We start from the raw sequence: 18,611 nt of genomic DNA, 5'->3' as shown, positions 1-18,611 counted from the left end.
AGATGATCCTTGCTTCCACACTTGAAGCACCTTCTTAACTCTTCCCTGTTCTTGGATGAAGACTTCTTCTTTCTAGCATAGTAGCCCTTCTTCACCATGAACTTGCCAAATCTCCTCATAAAGAGAGCCATCTTCTCATCATCCATCTCATCAAAGCTCAAATCTTCATCTTCACTTGATGATTCTTGCTTTGCCTTGACCTTGGATGATGTGGCCTTGAATGCCACACTCTTCTTCTTCTCATCTTTCTTTTTTTCCTTCTCATCATCATCCCTATATGTGTCATCGGTCATCACATCTCCCAACACTTGGTTTGGTGTCATGGTGTTCAAACCACTCCTCACTAGAATAGAGACTAACATACCAAATCTTGATGGTAAGCATCTCATGAACTTATGGGAGAAGTCCTTGTCCTTCAGTTCTTTACCAAGTGATTTGAGATCATTGACAAGCACTTGAAGCCTATGAAACATCGTCGACACACTCTCATCTTTCTTTATTTTGAAGTTTGCAAACTTTTCCTTAAGAATGTATGCCTTGGCACACTTCACCGCTTGAGTGCCCTCAAATGACTCCTCCAACTTCTTCCATGCATCATAAGCTATCTCAATGTTCTTGATTTGCTCAAATGTTCTCTCATCCAAAGCATCATGAATGGCACTAAAAGCAATGTCATTATTTTAGAGCAACACCTCTTCGGCCACGGTGGGATTCCCTAGATCGGCTACCTCAAATTTGGTATCCACCACCTTCTACACATTTCTATTGATTGACTTGATATATATTGTCATCTTTGCCTTCCAATAAGGATAATTAGAGCCATCAAATTAGGGTGGCTTCTTGGTGTTGTTGATTTGAGCCATTTTTACACCACAAGTTGTTAAGCCTCAAATCACGGTGACCACAGCTCTGATATCACTTGAAAGGTTCTAATGGCTAGAGGGGGGACGAATAGCCGATTAAAAATTCTACAACAACACTTAAACAAAGCAGTTAGATAATTATGAGGTGAAGCGAATGTTGCGCTAGCCTACTAAAAATGCAAGCCACCTAACCATAATTCTAGTTGCTATAGTCTTTAATTCACACTCAAGGCTAAGTCACTACCACTAAGTTAGTGAGCTCTCAAAGACTAACTAAAGAGTCTCACTAACCACTAGACAAGACACAAGCTGCTCTCAAAACTAGTTACACTAAAGAGCTTAGCTACACTAGAAAGGTAAATACTAAAGTGGTACTGATGTTTATACCGCCGTGTAGAGGAGTGAGCCAATCACAAGATGAAGTCAATCAATCACAAAAGAATCCCGGTGATAAGAAATGACACAATGATTTTTCACTGAGGTTCACTTGCTTGCCGGCAAGCTAGTCCCCATTGTGGCGATACACTCACTTGGAGGTTCATGTGTTAATTGGCATCACATGCCAAACCCACAATAGGGTGCCGCACAACCAACACAAGATGAGGATCACACATGCCATGAGCAATCTATTAGAGTACCTTTTGGCTCTCCGCTGGGGAAATGTCAAGAACCCCTCACAATCACCAAAATTAGAGTCGGAGACAATCACCTTCCTCCGTTCGACGATCCTCGCTACACCAAGTGGTTTAGGTGGCGGCAACCACTAAGAGAAACAAGCAAATCCTGCAGCAAAACATAAACACCAAGTGCCTCTAAATTGCAATCACTCAAGCAATGCACTTGGATTCACTCCCAGTCTCACAAAGATGATGAAACAATAATGGAGATGAGTGGGAGGGATTTGGCTAAGCTCATTAGGTTGCTATGTCAATACAAATAGCCAAGAGAGTGAGCTTGAGTCGGCCATGGTGCCTAAAATAGAGGCCCCCCTCAAAATAGTGTCGTTGGGCTCCCTCACTGTGCAGAAATCGAGGTGATCAGACGTGCTGTTCAGATCGATCGGACGCACGCTCACAAGCGTCCGATTACTGATCGTCGTCCACGTGTCCCCCGCGCTCAACACGTCCATACGATCTCAAGGATCAACTCGATCGCCCGCACAATTAAGTGATGATTGGACGCACGACAACAAGACCTGACGCACCAGGGCCAAGTCTGATCGCGCGCGCGCCCACTCAGTCAAACCAACGACCTGACGCGCCACTCAACTGACTGGACGCTCCAAGCCTGGAGTTCGGTCGACTCTAGTAAGGTACCAGAGACGCTTTTTCTTGACTGGACGCGTCCGTTCATCCTCGACCGGATGCCACGCCGAGTCCGGTCCTAAGTTGCTCTTCTCATTGCTTGCATCAGCGTATGTCACAGCTTGACCAGACGCAGACTCTGCACATTCAGTCACTATTACTATTTAGCGTTCGATCACTTCCCAGACCGAGCCCGAGTGCGCCAACTCCTCTATAATTGATCGAACTCACTAAGCCAACGTCCGGTCACTTTGTGGCCTGAGTCCGATCACTGAAACCAGTGTCTCCTCAACTTCAAACTTCACCAAACTTCACTATCCTTGAACAAGTGTGTCAACCACCAAGTGTATCATCTTGTGCACATGTGTTAGCATATTTTCATAAACATTTTCAAGGGTATTAGCTCTCCACTAGATCTAAATGCATATGCAATGAGTTAGAACATCTAGTGGCACTTTGATAATCGCATTTTGATACGAGTTTCACTCCTCTTAATAGTACAGCTATCGATCATAAATGTGATTACACTCACTATGTGTCTTGATCAACAAATCAAAAAGCTCCTATCAAAATTCACCTTTGCCTTGAGCTTTTTGTTTTTCTCTTTCTTCTTTTCTAAACCCGAGCACTTGATCATCTCCATGACCATCACCATCATGATCATTTCCATCTTGCTCCACCACTTGGAATGTGCATAACCTATCTCATATTCACTTAGATAAATTAGGCTAACACTTAGGGTTTCATCAATTTACCAAAACCAAACTAGAGCTTTCAGAAAGTCAAGGCCAGTGTCATGCGCCCCATCCCGTAGCGGGTAGGGCCGTACGCTCGTCTCGCCGGGCCATATTTGGACGATGGGGTGCCATACTGGTCGTCATTGTCTGGTGGTGTTGTCTTGTCTGCGCAGCGTGGCGCCAGGATGACGCCTGTCCCCGAGGCTACTGTCCCCTCAGTCCTAGTGGCGTGAGTGGAGTGTGCCTGTCTCTGTCAAGGTTAGCGTACTTGATGTGGCTCGATCCCTCCTCATCCTTCCCAAGGGTCGAGACAGAGGAGGGGTCGTGCGGTACTGCACAGCGTGCAGTAGAAGAAAAAGAAAGAGGTCGTGATGAACCTTATGACTTGGTGTTTGGCCCGGGGCTTTTGTAGTTTAGGTGGGCTGCGATGGCTGGGCTTCTTTTAGTTGGGCCAGCGCGGGCCGCTCGAGTGGCTAACTAATCAGTGTCCTGAGATACCTGGGGTATCATAACCCCGACAAGCGTCTTTCCCGTCGGTGTTTCAGGAACGCTGGATTTTTTAAGGAACTCCAACACACTCTCTATATCCTTCCTAATTATTAGAAATAGAATTTTTTATGAAAAATTACCTTTTAACCGTCTCTTTAATTGGTTATTAAAATATAACCATCTTCTAATCTAGATTTCTCAAAAGCCAAAGATAAAAAAACGAGAATGGCTCTCTAAAGTGGAAACAAGATATAGAAAACTGCTGGAGAGTGAAAACATATAGAAAATAATTTTTATGCAAATGGCTCTAAATGATAATTTAGAGAGTGGGGTTTAGAAAGACTATCAGAGATACTCTTAGGGCGAGTACATTGGTATCGTCTCATAGATAGTCTCATGTAGTGCCCTATAACTGTGAGACGACTTAAGAGGTAAAACATACAATGAGTTGTCTTTTAAGTTGTTTCATAGGAATTCTAGGGTCCTTAATTTGTGCATACAACAAATGAATGTTTGTGAGTTGCGTGACAACAACTACTTATACAATAGAGAATCACTTCTTCATTTACACTATGAGCTGGGAGTTAAAAAAAAACCAGCTTCACCTTATTCCCTGTTATATTCTGGTGGGAAACAATAGAGAATTATTCTCATCAGCTCCCCACCCTGCTCCCTCCTAGAAATTTAATGAAATCACTTCGTCCAAGAATCAAGAGTAGAGCTAAAGAATTAGGAGCGGAGGTCTCCCAAACGGAGCCTCACAGGTCTAGGATGGCGGGGCTTTCTCCTCCACTGACGTGTATTAATGTCCTTGCTCTTAGCGTGCTCCTAACGGGACACGGGGGTGGGTAATGAGTGGAGAGAATTGGTTTGGGTAGTGACTGATGCTAAAAATTCTCACACCTTAAACTCCCCGCTTGCGTGGTCAAATTAAAAGCGCAAACACACAGGCACCTTTGTTTGCGCCTTTCCGGTGCCTACGAACAAGCTCCGCCTCTCACGTGTAACCGCGGAATGGCCGGTTTCGTCCTCTGCACCCTGACACAGCTCGCCATTTTTAAGCTGTCTGAGACCTGACGTCGTCTCAGATTGCTGTAGATCGCATCAGGTAGCATAGCGCGCCGGTCGGGAGAAACAAAGCTGACAACGACGATATGATGCCGCAGCTGCGTAGCCTCGTGGCGCTGCTCCTAGTGGCCACGGCCGTAGCCGCCGTCGTGGCCGTCGCCGCAGCCGGTGGTGGGTTTGTCGTCACCGGCCGCATCTATTGCGACAACTGCCGCGCCGGGTTCGAGACCAACATCTCCCACGCCATCCAAGGTGAGGCTGCATGCCTGTAGTCATGCACACTGATGATCTGGCGCCTGCATTTGTGCAGCTCATGCATGCATGCATGCCATTTGCTGTGTGCTATGTATCTGCGTGACAAAACTATGCGTCCATGCATGCAGGCGCGACGGTGGAGATGGAGTGCCGTCACTTCGAGTCGCAGCAAGTTCACGATAAGGCACAGGCGACGACGGACGCCGGCGGGTGGTACAAGATGGAGATCGGCGGCGACCACCAGGACGAGATCTGCGACGTGAGGCTGCTCAAGAGCCCCGAGGCGGACTGCGCCGAGATCGAGCTCGCCCGCGACCGCTGCCGCGTCCCACTCACCGGGAACGACGGCATCAAGCAGAGCGGCGTCCGATACGCCAACCCCATCGCCTTCTTCCGCAAGGAGCCGCTCCCCAACTGTGGCGAGCTCCTCCGCGCTTACGACCTCTATAACGAGACGTCTGAGAATTCCTAAATAAACATCATAAGTTTTTCTTCTTCTTCTTTTTTGGAGGGTGGTTTCCTCTTCCATAGCACATTTAATTTGTTCGTTTGATGCATGGATGATATATTAGCAGACAGCTTATTTCCTAAAAAATAAAAAATAAGTTTCATCTCGCATTGTTTTAGTAGCTGCCATTAATTTTTTTTAGTTGCATTGTATAAATACTGCCGTCATCTTTGTAGCCGGAAAAAAGAAAAGGAAAAACCTATGCTGTAAATTTATTTTTTGATCAACTTCTCCTTTACCGCCGGAGATCTAATAAATTATATGAATTTTGCACGTGGCGCTGCAGCCGTTGCCCGTTGTTCTGTTCTGTGATATTTGACTTTCTTTCCAGTAAAAGGAAGTTTTGTTCCAATCCCTGCAAAGTTATGCACTCAACTAATATTTATTACAAATCAAGTCTCTGCCTCATAAATGCAAGCTCTTAAAAAGCTCGCAAGATGTAAATCTAAGCAGTAGGGCTTATTCGAGGACAGTCATCATTCATGTTTAGTAATATCTCTATTGTTGTTGCCTCTAGGATAAAACTTGTCGTCTATTTTAATGTTACTGGGTCTTGTTTCTTTTGTAAGATGGGTACGAAACATGTCCAACGGGTATTCCTAAAAACAATCTGTAAATAACGGATAGTATCTTTTTTTGTGAAAGATCAAATTATTTCCGATCAACCAAATAGACCAAAGATTGTGCTTACTCATACACAAACTTGAGAGCGCAAGTTATGATCTGCTTGTTGAAGCTAAGGAACAAAAAAAAAATCAGTAAGGCTTATCGGTGGACGTAAACCAAAAGCAATAATTCCGAATACCATTCCAAACAAAGTGCACTACATGACAATCGAAAAAGATATTGAATAGTTTGTTTTGTATTCAAAAACAACAATTCTCATCATATTTCCAATTATGCTTTACAAGGTTATCTTTAGCTAAAATTGTGCCCTTCATATATAAAGAACCAAATGAAGATATTTAGTTTTTCCGTCCTTGTTGAGTTTTTGATGGTGCATTGGGATGCCTAAATATCTAAAGGGGAATTGACTTATACCACAACCAAAGATTTGCGAGTATTAGTCCATGAAGTTTTTGGCCTCCCCATAGCGAAATAATTTACTCTTGTGAAAATTGATTTTAAGTTTGAAAGTTGTTTAAAGGCACACAAGAGAATTTTCATATTTTTGCTTGTTCAATGTCATGTCTATAAAAAGAATTGTATCATTAGCATACTGCAGTATGAAAGGGGAAAAATAGAAGTCATGTGCGTCGTGAATCATCCCGGAGTGATTTGTGTTGAGAAATCGTTTCTTGTAATGCACACATAGAAGCACAGAGACACTATAGACCACACAGAGGAGACGAGAGCCCTTTATTATTTTCGCTTCTGGTGACCGAAATTACAGAGGAGATACGTTGATCTTCTATTTATAGAGCCGACCGGCAGGCAACGCTGCCTATTGGATTCCTCCATTAATCACCCTCCACGTGGGTCATTATGCATCTCATACGTTTTGTCCTTTTGAGCAAGTATAAGGTTGTAGGTGGTGTCAAGATCATCTCCCTTTTAAATGAGTACTTAATAGCATAATAGTCTTTCATTGACTACGAAGTTAGATAGCCCACTTAATTGGTCATCCCGGCACATCTCTCATAAGATGTACTATGTCCGACCTTCATCCAGGTTCACGCGAGGGAAAGGAATACATCACACATCACAGCTAGGCTCTAGCGGAGCAAGGAAGTTGATTTTTTTAATGCTAGGAGGGCAACAGTGTTGAATTTTCAAAATTTATTTGAATTTTAAAAAAATAGTAGAAATTTCACGTTCATGGGGGCCTGGGCCCCTGCGTGCCCCCCTTGTCTCCGCCCCTACAGTTAGGTCATATTACAATGCCAAGTACTTAGGTTTATAACATTGTTCTCAAACTTAGGTCATAACACGTAAAGTTCAGTCAAGCAACTAACAACATCAGAATACCTCGGCGGAAGTCTTTCATTAACATAGTTTTGGAAAGATAAACAATGCATGGAGGTGCCACGTTCACACATCTACGAGGCATTGGTCTCTTCACCACTCTTGGTCCTTAGAGGACTCGGGAGCGTAAAAGAAACCATAGGCTGATGCAACACTACCTGCAAAACTTTTTGAAAGGGTTTAATTCTTTTTTGAATGGGTCGCTACCTGCAAAACTCAAATAATCCTAGGGTGAGTACTCAATTGTACTCTGCAGGACTTATCTAATATAATACACAAAGGAGTATATAGTGTGAGAAAAATCAATATATACTTTTAGAGATTTTCTTATTGTAATAACATAGGATAATTAGGGTTGATTGACAGAGATTGGATATTCTTGTCATCACTTTTTCTGTGATAATAACACTGATGCCGTATTAGTTTATGGTAATACCATATTCAAGCGATATATTATTCTTGAGAGAGAAAATGTGAAACTGAAAACACTTTTATAATTCGTCCTAGAGTGATGCAAGTTTTAATTACTTTATGCTATTGGATCTACCCAAAAATGTACTCAAATAATTTAGATAGTATTTCATGTAATTTAAATGAGTGAAAAATAAACTAAAATGCTTGACTCTAATTAGTTAGCTGATCCAAAAATACCATCGGCTATCGGCTTGCATTGCATCCTTAGAGCAACTTTAGATGTTTTCTATAATTAACTTGATAAATCAATATGTTTATCAAGTTAAGAAAATAATTAGCAACCTTAATTTATTTCTCTTTTCAATAGTTTCTTAGATTTGCCTCCTAAAAGATTTTTCATTAGGAGTCATGAACTATTTCTAATCAACCAATTCTTCATTAATAGTTTCTTTGTTTCTTATCATTTTCTCATCTAGAACCCTTTATTTCTTAATTTAGACATTAGTGAGAAGCTTTTTATAGGAGGAGATCTTAATGGGCATGTAGGTACTACAAGCGCAGGTTTCGAGACAGTTCATGGAGATTTTGGGAATGGTAGTAGGAATCAGGAGGGGGAGGAAGTTCTGGATTTTACGGTAGCTTTTGACCTGATGATAGCCAACACTTTCTTTAGAAAAGAGAGATTCTCATCTAGTGACCTTCAGTAGCGGACAACACTCTAGCCAGATTGACTTTGTCCTCGCAAGAAGAAAGGACAAACGAGCATGCTTGGGTTGCAAGGTGATACCAGGAGAGTGTGTTGTTTCTCAACATAAGCTTTTGATGGCAGACTTTTGTTTTTAGGTGCGTGCCTGTAGGGATAAACAAGCTAAGATTGAAAGAACAAAGTGTTGGAAACTGAAAGGGGAGACGTCAGATGTATTCAGAGAAAGGGTTATCAAAGAGGGCTCTTGAAAGGAAGAAGGGGACATAAACAACATGTGGGAGAAGATGGCAACCAACATTCGGAAGGTGGCCTCAGAGGTGTGTGGAGTAACCAAAGGAAGTGGAGGCAAGGCTAAAGATACTTGGTGGTGGAACAAGGAAGTCCAAATGGCTATTAAGGAGAAGAAAGAATGCTATAGATGCTTGTACCATGACAACTGATGGACAACATAGAGAAGTACAAGGTGGCAAAGAAGACTACAAAATGAGCTGTAAGTGTGGCAAAGGGTAGAGCGTACGGGGATCTTTACCAATATTTGAGTACGAATGAAGTAGAGAAGGATATTTATAGGATGGCTAGGGTTCGTGAGAGAAAGACAAGGGACTTCAACCAAATTAAGTGCATTAAGGATGAAATAGAGCATCTCTTGGTGGAGGAGGATGCGATCCGACATCGATGGCAAGAGTATTTTGACAAATTATTCAATGGTGAGAATACGGACACAACCTTTCAGTTGGATAACTCTTTTGATGACATCAATAGGCGCTTTGTGCGGAGAATCTAAGAATCTGAGGTCAGAGAGACGTTGAAAAGGATGAAAGGAGGTAAGGCGATGGGACCGGATGGTATCCCAATCGAGGTGTGGAGATGCCTCGGGGACATAGCTATAGTATGGCTAACCAAGCTGTTCAACCATATTTTTTGATCGAACAAGATGCCTGACGAGTGGAGGAGAAGTATATTGGTATCGATCTACAAGAATAAAGGAAATATTCAAAGTTGTACTAATTACCGGGGAATTAAGTTGATGAGCCATACTATGAAGCTATGGGAGAGAGTTATCGAGCATCGCTTGAGAGCAATAATGTGGGTCTCTATGAACCAATTTAGTTTCATGCCCGGAAGGTCAACCATGAAAGCCATTTTCTTAATAAGACAAGTTATGGAGCGGTATAGGGAGAAGAAGAAGGACCTACACATGGTTTTTATTGACTTGAAGAAGGCTTATGATAAAATATCAAGAAATTTTATGTGGTGGACTTTGGACAAACATAAAGTCCCAACAAAGTACGTCGGGCTCATTAAGGACATGTACAACAATGTTGTGACTATTGTTCGAACAAGTGATGGAGACACAGATGACTTTTCGATTAGGATAGGACTCCATCAAGGATCAGCTTTGAGCCCTTATCTATTTGCCTTAGTGATGGATGAGGTCACAAGGGACATCCCTTGGTGTATGCTTTTCGCGGACAATGTAATGCTAGTTGATGAAAGCTGGACTGGAGTGAATCAGAAACTGGAGTTATGATGGGAGACTTTGGAGTCCAAAGATTTTAGACTCAGTAGAACTAAAACTGAGTATATGAGATGTGACTTTGGCACTACTACTCGGGAGGAGGAAGATATTAGTTTGAAAGGTCAAGTAGTGCCTAGGAAGAATACATTTCGATATTTATGATCAATACTATAGAGAGACGGAGATATTGATAAAGGTCTTAGCCACAGAATCAAAGCAGGGTGGATGAAGTGGCGCCAAACATCTGGTGTCCTGTGTGACAAAAAGGTATCATAGAAGCTAAAAGACAAGTTTTATAGGACGACGATTAGACCTGCTATGTTGTATGGTGCAAAATGTTGGCCTACGAAAAGACGACATGTTCAATAGATAAGTGTCGCGAAAATGCGTATGTTGCATTGGATTTGCGGTCATACAAGAAGGGATCGAGTTCGGGACGATGATATACGTGATAGATTACGGGTAGCACCAATTGAAGAAAAGCTTGTCCAACACCGGTTAAGATGGTTTGGACATGTCCAACGAAGACCTCTAAAGGCACCGGTGCGTAGTGGAATCCTAAGCCAGGATAGTAACATGAAGAGAGCCAGAGGAAGACCGAAGTTGACTTGGGTAGAGATAATAAAAGGAAACTTAAAAGGATGGAATATACTCAAAGACTTAGCCTTAAATATGAGTGCTTGGAAAACAGCTATTCACGTGCTTAAACCTTGATTGTTTCTGCTGGATTTCAACTCTAGCCTACCTTCAATTTGTTTGGGACTTAAAGACTTTGTTGTTGTCCAATTTATTCTGATCTTTTGAGAAAAATGTCGCATGAGGAGCAGATATCGGAGTTCCTCTCAACTCCGGCTCTTTTACAACACTATTGGAGGAGATTTTTTTTTTGGCTAAAAAATGAAAATCGGGAGTTGTTTTGCATAACTCTTGGAGATGCACTTAGGCCCCGTTAGGCTGGCAGAATTTTAGATGAAACTGGCTGAAAATTACTGTTCTGCTTGAATTGTTGTGAAAGAAAAACAATGTTCTGACTGAAAAAAGAAGCCGAACAAGCTGAATATGGGGTAAGCCGAATGGGGCCTTAGAGCATGTCTAGGATTTTTGTAAAACAACTCCCTATTTTGATATTTTTTAGAAAAAGAAAAAAATATCCTCCAACAGTTTGGTAAACAAGTTCTTTAAAACTAAAAATTTGTCAAATATCTTCTCAAACAGTTTCAACAGTCGAAAGGAACTTTGTATCCACTCCCCGACCAATGTTTTTTTTCGAGAGATTAGAATAAATTAGACGCATACGTAAATTAAGAAATAAAGGAATCCAGATGAGAAAGCGATAACCATTAACAATGTTTTGTTAGCTAGAAATAGTTCATGGTTATCAATACAAAATTGTTTAGAAAGTTGTCATAGGAGAATATTGGAGAAAGGCGACTTAAAATTGATATTCGTTATATTAACTTGCTAGATCTATAAATTTAGCAAATCACTGTATCAAACTGCTAGAGACGCTGCTAGGCATACACTACTCTCTTGCCAATCTTCAATCTACATCTGCTTCTCTCCACCTCCGGCCGTCCAGGAGGTTAGCCCAAATCAGCAGCGCCTCCAGCCCCCAACCCAATCTCTGCCTAGTCTCCTGCTCTCCGCTTCCATTAATCCGCGCTTCTGCCTTACCTCAGTTGCCAGCAGCCATCGCCCTCATCTATGTCCCCCAGCACGCCGCGGCACCCCCCTGGCCCCTGTTCGTTTACCGCTTCAATGCCACTGACAGCGACAGCGACAGCGACAGCGACTTGTCTTCCTCGGCTTCTATCTCTGCTCCACTTTCCTTAAAGATACATTGCATCTTTACTTCTTCATTCTGTTAGATCTCTTCCCTCTATTATTTCTGTTTTATTGTTAAATTCTGATATGTTTTACTATTTAATTTGTAATTGTGAAGCAGTGCTTATGCTCCTATACTGCATTCAGAACTGTTGGTGCATAGGAGTTGTTAACTGAGAATTGTTGCAACTTGTCCATGCTACCTAGTACCTACTTTATTTTAGTTTCAGGATATCTGCCTTCAGTAAATCTATTTATGGCTAGTGACTATTGCATTTTAAAATTTGCTAGCCTGTGATAGTTTTATTCCTGTTAGGCAGAGGTACCATTCCCAGATTTTTTACTTTTGGAGAATGAAAAGACTGTCTATTACTTATAAGCACAGTGAAGAGATGGGGCTAACATTCCCCAGCTTCTATCTCTGCTCTTGTTCCTACACTGGGCTACTGCTTCTCAATTTGTTTAATCTGTTGTCTTCCAATCCCTCTTCTAATTAGTAATTACTCCAGTATTTCTCTTTTGCTGTTTATGTAGATATCTGTTATTTGTGGCTGTGAATCTTTGCTTATTCTGTACTAGATGATTTCTGAATTCTTGATTGTTCATCCCTCAGTTGGTGAACAGGATTCTAATTTGTAACCAGTAGTTACTGCAACATGTCAACCGAGTGGTGCATTTTATTTGTCGTTTTTGTTAATAACTGTTCTTGTTTAGTCACAGTTATCGTTTGTATTTATTTATTTCCTGTTTAGCTAGTAACAAGATTATAGTTGCTTGAAAGTGTCAATCATACGTGATCAAAGTGCAATTTTAGTTTTTTGTTCCCTCGACTGGTGAGTCATGTCTTCGGTAGGCATTGGTCTAATTGAAATATGGGACAGATAAAGTGTCCCTTTATGGCAAAAAGATATGTTATCCTTCATAAAGCATCCTTATATTTGACGGTCCAACTTAGTGGTGGCTTATTTCAATAATAAGCACCTTAGAAGCAGCATATCCCTAAAGCAAGAAATAAGTACTAAGTATTGGCATATGTCTACTTCTTCCTTCAAATTAAGAATATATGTCCTATCCCAATTGAAGGGCAGGCCTGGTGCAAGCGGTAGAGTCTTACCGCCTGTGACCGGAAGGTCCCGGATTCAAGTCGCAGTCTCCTCGCATTGCACAGGCGAGGGTAAGGCTTGCCACTGACACCCTGCCCCAGACCCCGCACAGAGCGGGAGCTCTCTGCACTGGGTACGCCCTTTATGTCCTATCCCAATCATAAACAAAGCATAAACACCTGTCTAGTTCTGCCAAATTTTGCTACTCCTGTTGAAAAGGTTTGTCGAGTACAATGCTTGATTACCATAAACGGCCACTAAATCATGCAAAATGAGAGAAGGGGACAACAAGCGTCCATGCAAATTTAGAAATTTCAGGTTTGCCTTCCTCTATTACTTCTGCTCCAAATTGAGCATTAAAATTGTCTGAAACAAATATTAGTAGCCTTAACTACAAAGTATTATGAATTATCACATTGAAGATGCATTAGAGCTTTCTGTGATAGCTCCAGTGCCTTGTGTGATTGCTGCAAGCAACCTTGGCATCGGGGGCATATCAATCTCCTGCTGACCCTCAAGAACACGGAGCACTTCACCCATTGTCGGCCGATGAAGCTCATTATCCTGGATGCACCAACATGCAACTTTGCAAACCCTCTCAACCTCTTCCAAATTGAAGTCATCATGTAGCTGTGGATCCACCAAACTCCTCACATCTCCCTCGTGAAGCTTGCTGACAGCTCGCACAGGGAAATATTCAATATGATAATTGTTGCTACTATATGCCTCAGGTGAATTTCTCCTACCTGATATGATTTCCAGCAGCACCAAACCGAAGCTATAAACATCAACTTTTGATGTAATAGCAACTCCGCCAAGCCACTCTGGGGCAAGATACCCTGCAGTTCCTCTGAATGTAGTCAAAACTCTGCTAAAATCCCTTCCGACAAATGCTGCCATCCCAAAGTCTGCGATTTTAGGAACAAATGACGCGTCGAGAAGTATATTTTCTGGCTTAATATCACAGTGTATGATGCATTCTTGGCAACTCTGATGCAAGTAGGACAATCCTCTAGCAACTCCTATGGCTATTTGATACCTGGTGTTCCAGTTAAGGGTAGCAGCATTGCTCTGAAATAGATGAGAATCAAGAGACCCATTTGACATGTGTTCATACACAAGTAGCCTCTTATCACCTTCGCAACAGAAACCAATCAATCTGACTAGGTTGATATGTTGGATCAATCCAAGTGAGCTCACCTCAGCCCTGAATTGCTTCTCTCCCTGACGAGCACCATCAAGCCTTTTCACTGCTATAGTTGTTGAGCCACTCAGCACTCCCTTAAATACGCAACCGAAACCACCTGCTCCAAGCTTTTCAGAGAAATTTTTAGTAGCATGGCTTAAATCAGTGTATCTAAAGGCTATAACTCCACCACCTTGGGTGTCATACAATGGTGTACCACACCATTTGAATTTTTTTCGCCACATCATTAACAGCAACATGAGCATCAGTAACCCAGTACCAATAATGGTTGCTGCGGTAACAACTCCGACACTTGGTTTTCTTTTGCTTCTTGTCAAACTTGGCAGATCAGCAGCAGCAAGGCGAAGATAAAGAACATCTTCAGAATTATTATCAATGCCGTCATTCTGATTCACACTGAACAATTCCCCATGCCGTACAGAGCACCTGCTACTGTTATAGGAATAAGCAGTGCAGGAGCAGGAACTGAGACAAGCTTCCTCACAATTGCTCTGAGAGTTGACACCGTCTATGCTTTGGGAGTTATAGGGCAATGTAACATGAGGAATGGGGCAGAAAATGTCTGTTGAACTTGTCATATTTTTCTCACTGGTGCAGTGTAACGGAGTATTTCTGATGCAGCCTCCTGTTCGATCATCAAGCTCCCAGTCCTGGGGTGACTTCTGAGAGAAGCTCGGCATGCAGTCGCAGAAGGAAAGGGAGGAAGTGCCGTTGCAAGTGGTGAAGGGGCCACAGGTAGCATACGGTGTGCAGGGATCAGCCGGCTGGGCATATATGGCTTGCCAAGACTGCTGAGCGTGTGACCAAACATTCATCTTGATCTGGCCAGAGATGTCCAGCGAGACGAACGTCAAAGATGAGTCATTCAGTGAAGTGTACATGTAGTACTCCTCCTGACTGTTATCAACATATGTGGGGTCAATCAAGCCTTTGGTCCGTGGATCCAGTTCTAGTATGGACTTGAGTATGGGGATGAGCTTCAGTGTTGATGTGGATGAGGATGACCAATGCCAGTACACTACTGACGGACTGCGGTGCTTGAGGACCACCCTGGTGGTGTCGATCTCGACGGAGTATGAGCCGAGGCCTGGATCAATGAGGCTCTTCCATGTGATGGCCCGACGACTGAAACCGGTGACCTTGTTCCGGCCAAACTTGGCGCCCGGAAGCACGATGTCGGTTGGGTAGTCGAAGCTCTGCCACAAGGTTACATTGGATGATGATGGGCTTTCTAATTCTAGGAGTGCAAGGTTACCAGTGTCCAAGAGAACGGCAGTAGTGGTAGTGTTTGAGCTGGCTCCTGACCGATTGGCACTGGGAGTGGACCAGACTGTGGTTTCAGTTTCAGGACTGGCTTGGGTTACAATAATAAGGTTGTTACCATCGCTTGAGATTTTGAGGTGTGTTTGCTTGCGCTTGGAATCAGCGATTGGAGCCTCTCTGTTGGCGACCCAAACTGTAGTGAAAACTGGGATCTTGTTGAACCATATTCCAAGGTACCAGTTGGGGGAGGTGATGTTGCGGGACTTACTGATGACGGCTGTTGGCTGGAAGAAGCCGAGCGCGAACTTGCCGTTCCTCGAGACGAGCTTGTCGCCGAAGGCAAGTGCTTGGCCTGCTGTTAGAGTATCAGTCGCTGCGGCGGCGGAAGCGGACCATGGTGAAGTGTCAATGGAAGTGAAGAGAAGAAGGGTGAGCAATATATGCAGCAGGGGATTCATGGATAAACAAGATTAGAACTTGGAAGTATGAGTGACAGTGTATAGATGGATGGACGCATGCACGTCTGCTCCGCTGTTCGGAGAAGGGAGAAGGAGATTCTATATAGGAATGGGGTTGAAGAGAGGACGCTGTCGGGGGCAGGCCTAGAACTCCATTTCTGGACTGCAACGGACGAAGAAGACACGGCAAGTCTGCAACCAGGCACGCGGCGAGTCAAACTCAGTCCGTTGTGTGAACGTGTGATCTGTAACGATTTTGGACAACAAGTGCAGGGGCCTGTTTAGTTCTCCTCCAAAACGTCAAATTTTTCAAGATTTTCCGTCACATCGAATCTTTGGACACATGCATGAAGCATTAAATATAAATAAAAAATAAAACTAATTACACAGTTTAGACGAAATCCACGAGACGAATCTTTTAAGCCTAATTAGACTATGATTGAACACTAATTGCTAAATAACAACGAAAACACTACAGTAGTGTTTTGCCAAATTTTTCGCGAACCAAACTGGCCCCAGGTAGCAACTTGGCCCCCCACTTGTGTGTGGGTACACTGCACAACGACGTGCTCTCTCTATAAAATACTGCAAGGCTGTATTATTGCCATAAAAACCATGTGCTAGACGAAGCCGACTGCTGCCGCGGGCTACGAGCTCCGGCGGAAAGGCACCGCACTTTCCCAGGACGCTTCGGCTGCCGATAAAGCTTCCATCGGCGTTCACATTATTGAGCCAACCATGGTCAAGTAAACGAATCACGACGCGTCCACCAAGACCAGGCGGCTGGTGCCGCCGCCGTCACAGTGACGAGTGTTGTCACGGTGCGTCCACCGATCATGGCCATGTTCGTTTTGCTGAACAGCTAAGCTGAACCAAAATATATCGGCCCCGTTCGCTTCGCTGAAAAGTCGAAACACTATTCCGGATGATTTGTTGTGAGAGAAAAATACTGTTCCGGCTGAAAAAGACGGATTATAAGAGAAGCGAACATGGTCAATATTATCATTTAACCAAAATTAATTATTAACCAAAATATTTACAACCCCTATCCTCAGTCTGCTGATTATTCCTAAAAGAACATATAAAAAAATAAAGTGAAATATCTTGATATATCATCACAATTATTTCAATTTAGACCCTCATTAGATAAACTCAAAGCCGTAGTCTAAAGAACAGTAACTTTGGCAATATGACTAATATATATATCATTACTAATCCTACAGGGAAACAGATGATATGATAATAACCTTATATTGATATTGCCTCAGTAAAAACTTCATATGAGAAATCTTGAAAGGAAAACGTTATACAAAGGAATAAGTACAATATGATATTTGAACAAGTTATCAATCAAATAGACTTCTCCCTGATCTCTAAGTCACGTATTATACCAATCCCTTCAACATATTTATGAAATGTGGAATATGGTAGATATTGTGAATTCTCAGCAAGATTATCACAACTTGGTTTGCAATTGTTCATTTCCTCATAGGAACAGAAAAGTTTTAATGCAAAATTATCAAATATTTTACCTAATTAACTTGTCTCCACTTACATCACACAAGTTATATTACCTTCATAGATAATAATCATTTATTCCATGAGTTTTGATGGTTCTGTGTTTTTGCAGGCTATGCTCGAAATATACATGAAAAAGCATTAAGGGAGTATATGCAAAGATTGGCTTGAGATGTCATCCAAATGGTCATCACTACAAAAAAAATCTCAAGTGCTAAATTGGACTCAACTAAGTCGAAGAGTTCGTCGAGATGAACGAAATAGAATCCGAACGAAAAAGTTACGCCTTCTAAAGAATTACGAGGGTAAAATGAGAGAGACAAAGAGGTCGACCCACCCAAACCTGAACCCAATGCCTCCCAAACATGGTCCAGAGGCTCCTTAGTCATCACAAGACCCAAGGGAACTTAGGGACATGCAAATGGAGCAAAGGGGAGGTCGGTCGACCATGCCCAAGGTCAACTGACTTGTCATTTGTCCCAAATGGGCTACACTTTCGTACACATGCAGGGACACGCTATGGATTGTTCCTACACGTTGAGTTGCGGTCGGTTCAAAGAATGGATGGCACATGGATCCATAGACCCATTCGACATAGGTAAAAGTTGACTTTGTACCCACCAACCTAGAGGAGAACATCTTGGACGTCTACTTTACGATGGCGGTGGATTGAACTGGTATGTGACGGTGCCAGGTCGGCCGATCTAAATTTTTTTTGCCAAAAAGGCTGAGCTACCTACTAACCTAAGGAAGCCATTTTGGTTCAAGGGTTCAGATGAGTTTCACTTAGATTGGATGGCCCGCCAAAAGGAAATATTATCTAGATCTAGAATCAAGAGGAGAACCTCCACTCTCTCAAGGCACCTCCAAACTATGAATAGAACTACTCACATTGGCAAAGGTGGGTTATTTAGTACAGCTTTAGAGGTTATTTCAAATTATCTTTATACTGGTTGAGGTGGGTAATTCAGATTCAAAGTGTGCTACTTTATATATTTTTCATAATGTGAGGTGAGTTATTTTATGGAAAAATAAAATAGATGATGATGATGATTAGAGTCTAAAGATGAGATTTTTGTAATATTATGAGAATTTTTAGAATTGATCTTTTTTCTAGCATGTTCGTGAGGACTAACATGAAGTCTGCACTAGAATCTTCTAACTAGTGATATTAAGGTGAACAATGAACCATTTGGTAAATTTTTATCTAATGTCCCCTAGCATTTGAATTTAAATTCAATTTGGATCCTCATCTGTTCAATTAGTTTAGAGCTATGCATAAACGGTACAACGCACACGAACCACAATAGCTTGTATTATGCGTATGTTTCACAGGAATCCGCGTGATCCAACGTCAAAACATGATTTTCTTTTTTTGCGACTATGCGAGTCTACAATTCAGGCACTGTT

At 42.4% G+C, this 18,611-nt stretch overlaps 2 protein-coding genes across 2 annotated transcripts; one reads left to right on the top strand and one right to left on the bottom strand.

The window, feature by feature from the left end:
- The first annotated feature begins 4,472 nt into the window (after window positions 1-4,472).
- On the top strand, window positions 4,473-5,503 carry LOC136518523 (major pollen allergen Lol p 11-like). The gene is made up of 2 exons (XM_066512187.1): window positions 4,473-4,713; window positions 4,845-5,503. Exons 1-2 carry the CDS (start codon window positions 4,548-4,550, stop codon window positions 5,186-5,188), a joined length of 510 nt encoding a protein of 169 aa, XP_066368284.1. The 5' UTR covers window positions 4,473-4,547; the 3' UTR covers window positions 5,189-5,503.
- A 7,197-nt stretch (window positions 5,504-12,700) lies between these two features.
- LOC136517164 (G-type lectin S-receptor-like serine/threonine-protein kinase At2g19130) lies at window positions 12,701-15,688 on the bottom strand. Its single transcript, XM_066510687.1, has one exon. The coding sequence runs from the start codon at window positions 15,681-15,683 to the stop codon at window positions 13,167-13,169; it is 2,517 nt and encodes an 838-aa protein (XP_066366784.1). The 5' UTR covers window positions 15,684-15,688; the 3' UTR covers window positions 12,701-13,166.
- Window positions 15,689-18,611: the final 2,923 nt, after the last annotated feature.

The sequence above is a fragment of the Miscanthus floridulus genome, chromosome 17 (assembly GCF_019320115.1).
Source record: "Miscanthus floridulus cultivar M001 chromosome 17, ASM1932011v1, whole genome shotgun sequence".
NCBI lineage: Eukaryota > Viridiplantae > Streptophyta > Magnoliopsida > Poales > Poaceae > Miscanthus > Miscanthus floridulus.
The sequence above is the reverse complement of the archived record's forward strand: the minus strand, read 5'-3'. Positions and strand labels throughout refer to the sequence as shown.

Excerpts from the sequence above, each read along its gene's own strand:
- LOC136518523 (XM_066512187.1), top strand. The coding sequence starts at position 4,548 with ATGATGCCGCAGCTGCGTAGCCTCGTGGCGCTGCTCCTAGTGGCCACG. Across the intron at positions 4,714-4,844 it reads CATCTCCCACGCCATCCAAG|GCGCGACGGTGGAGATGGAG; the intron begins GTGAGGCTGCAT and ends CCATGCATGCAG.
- LOC136517164 (XM_066510687.1), bottom strand. The coding sequence starts at position 15,683 with ATGAATCCCCTGCTGCATATATTGCTCACCCTTCTTCTCTTCACTTCC.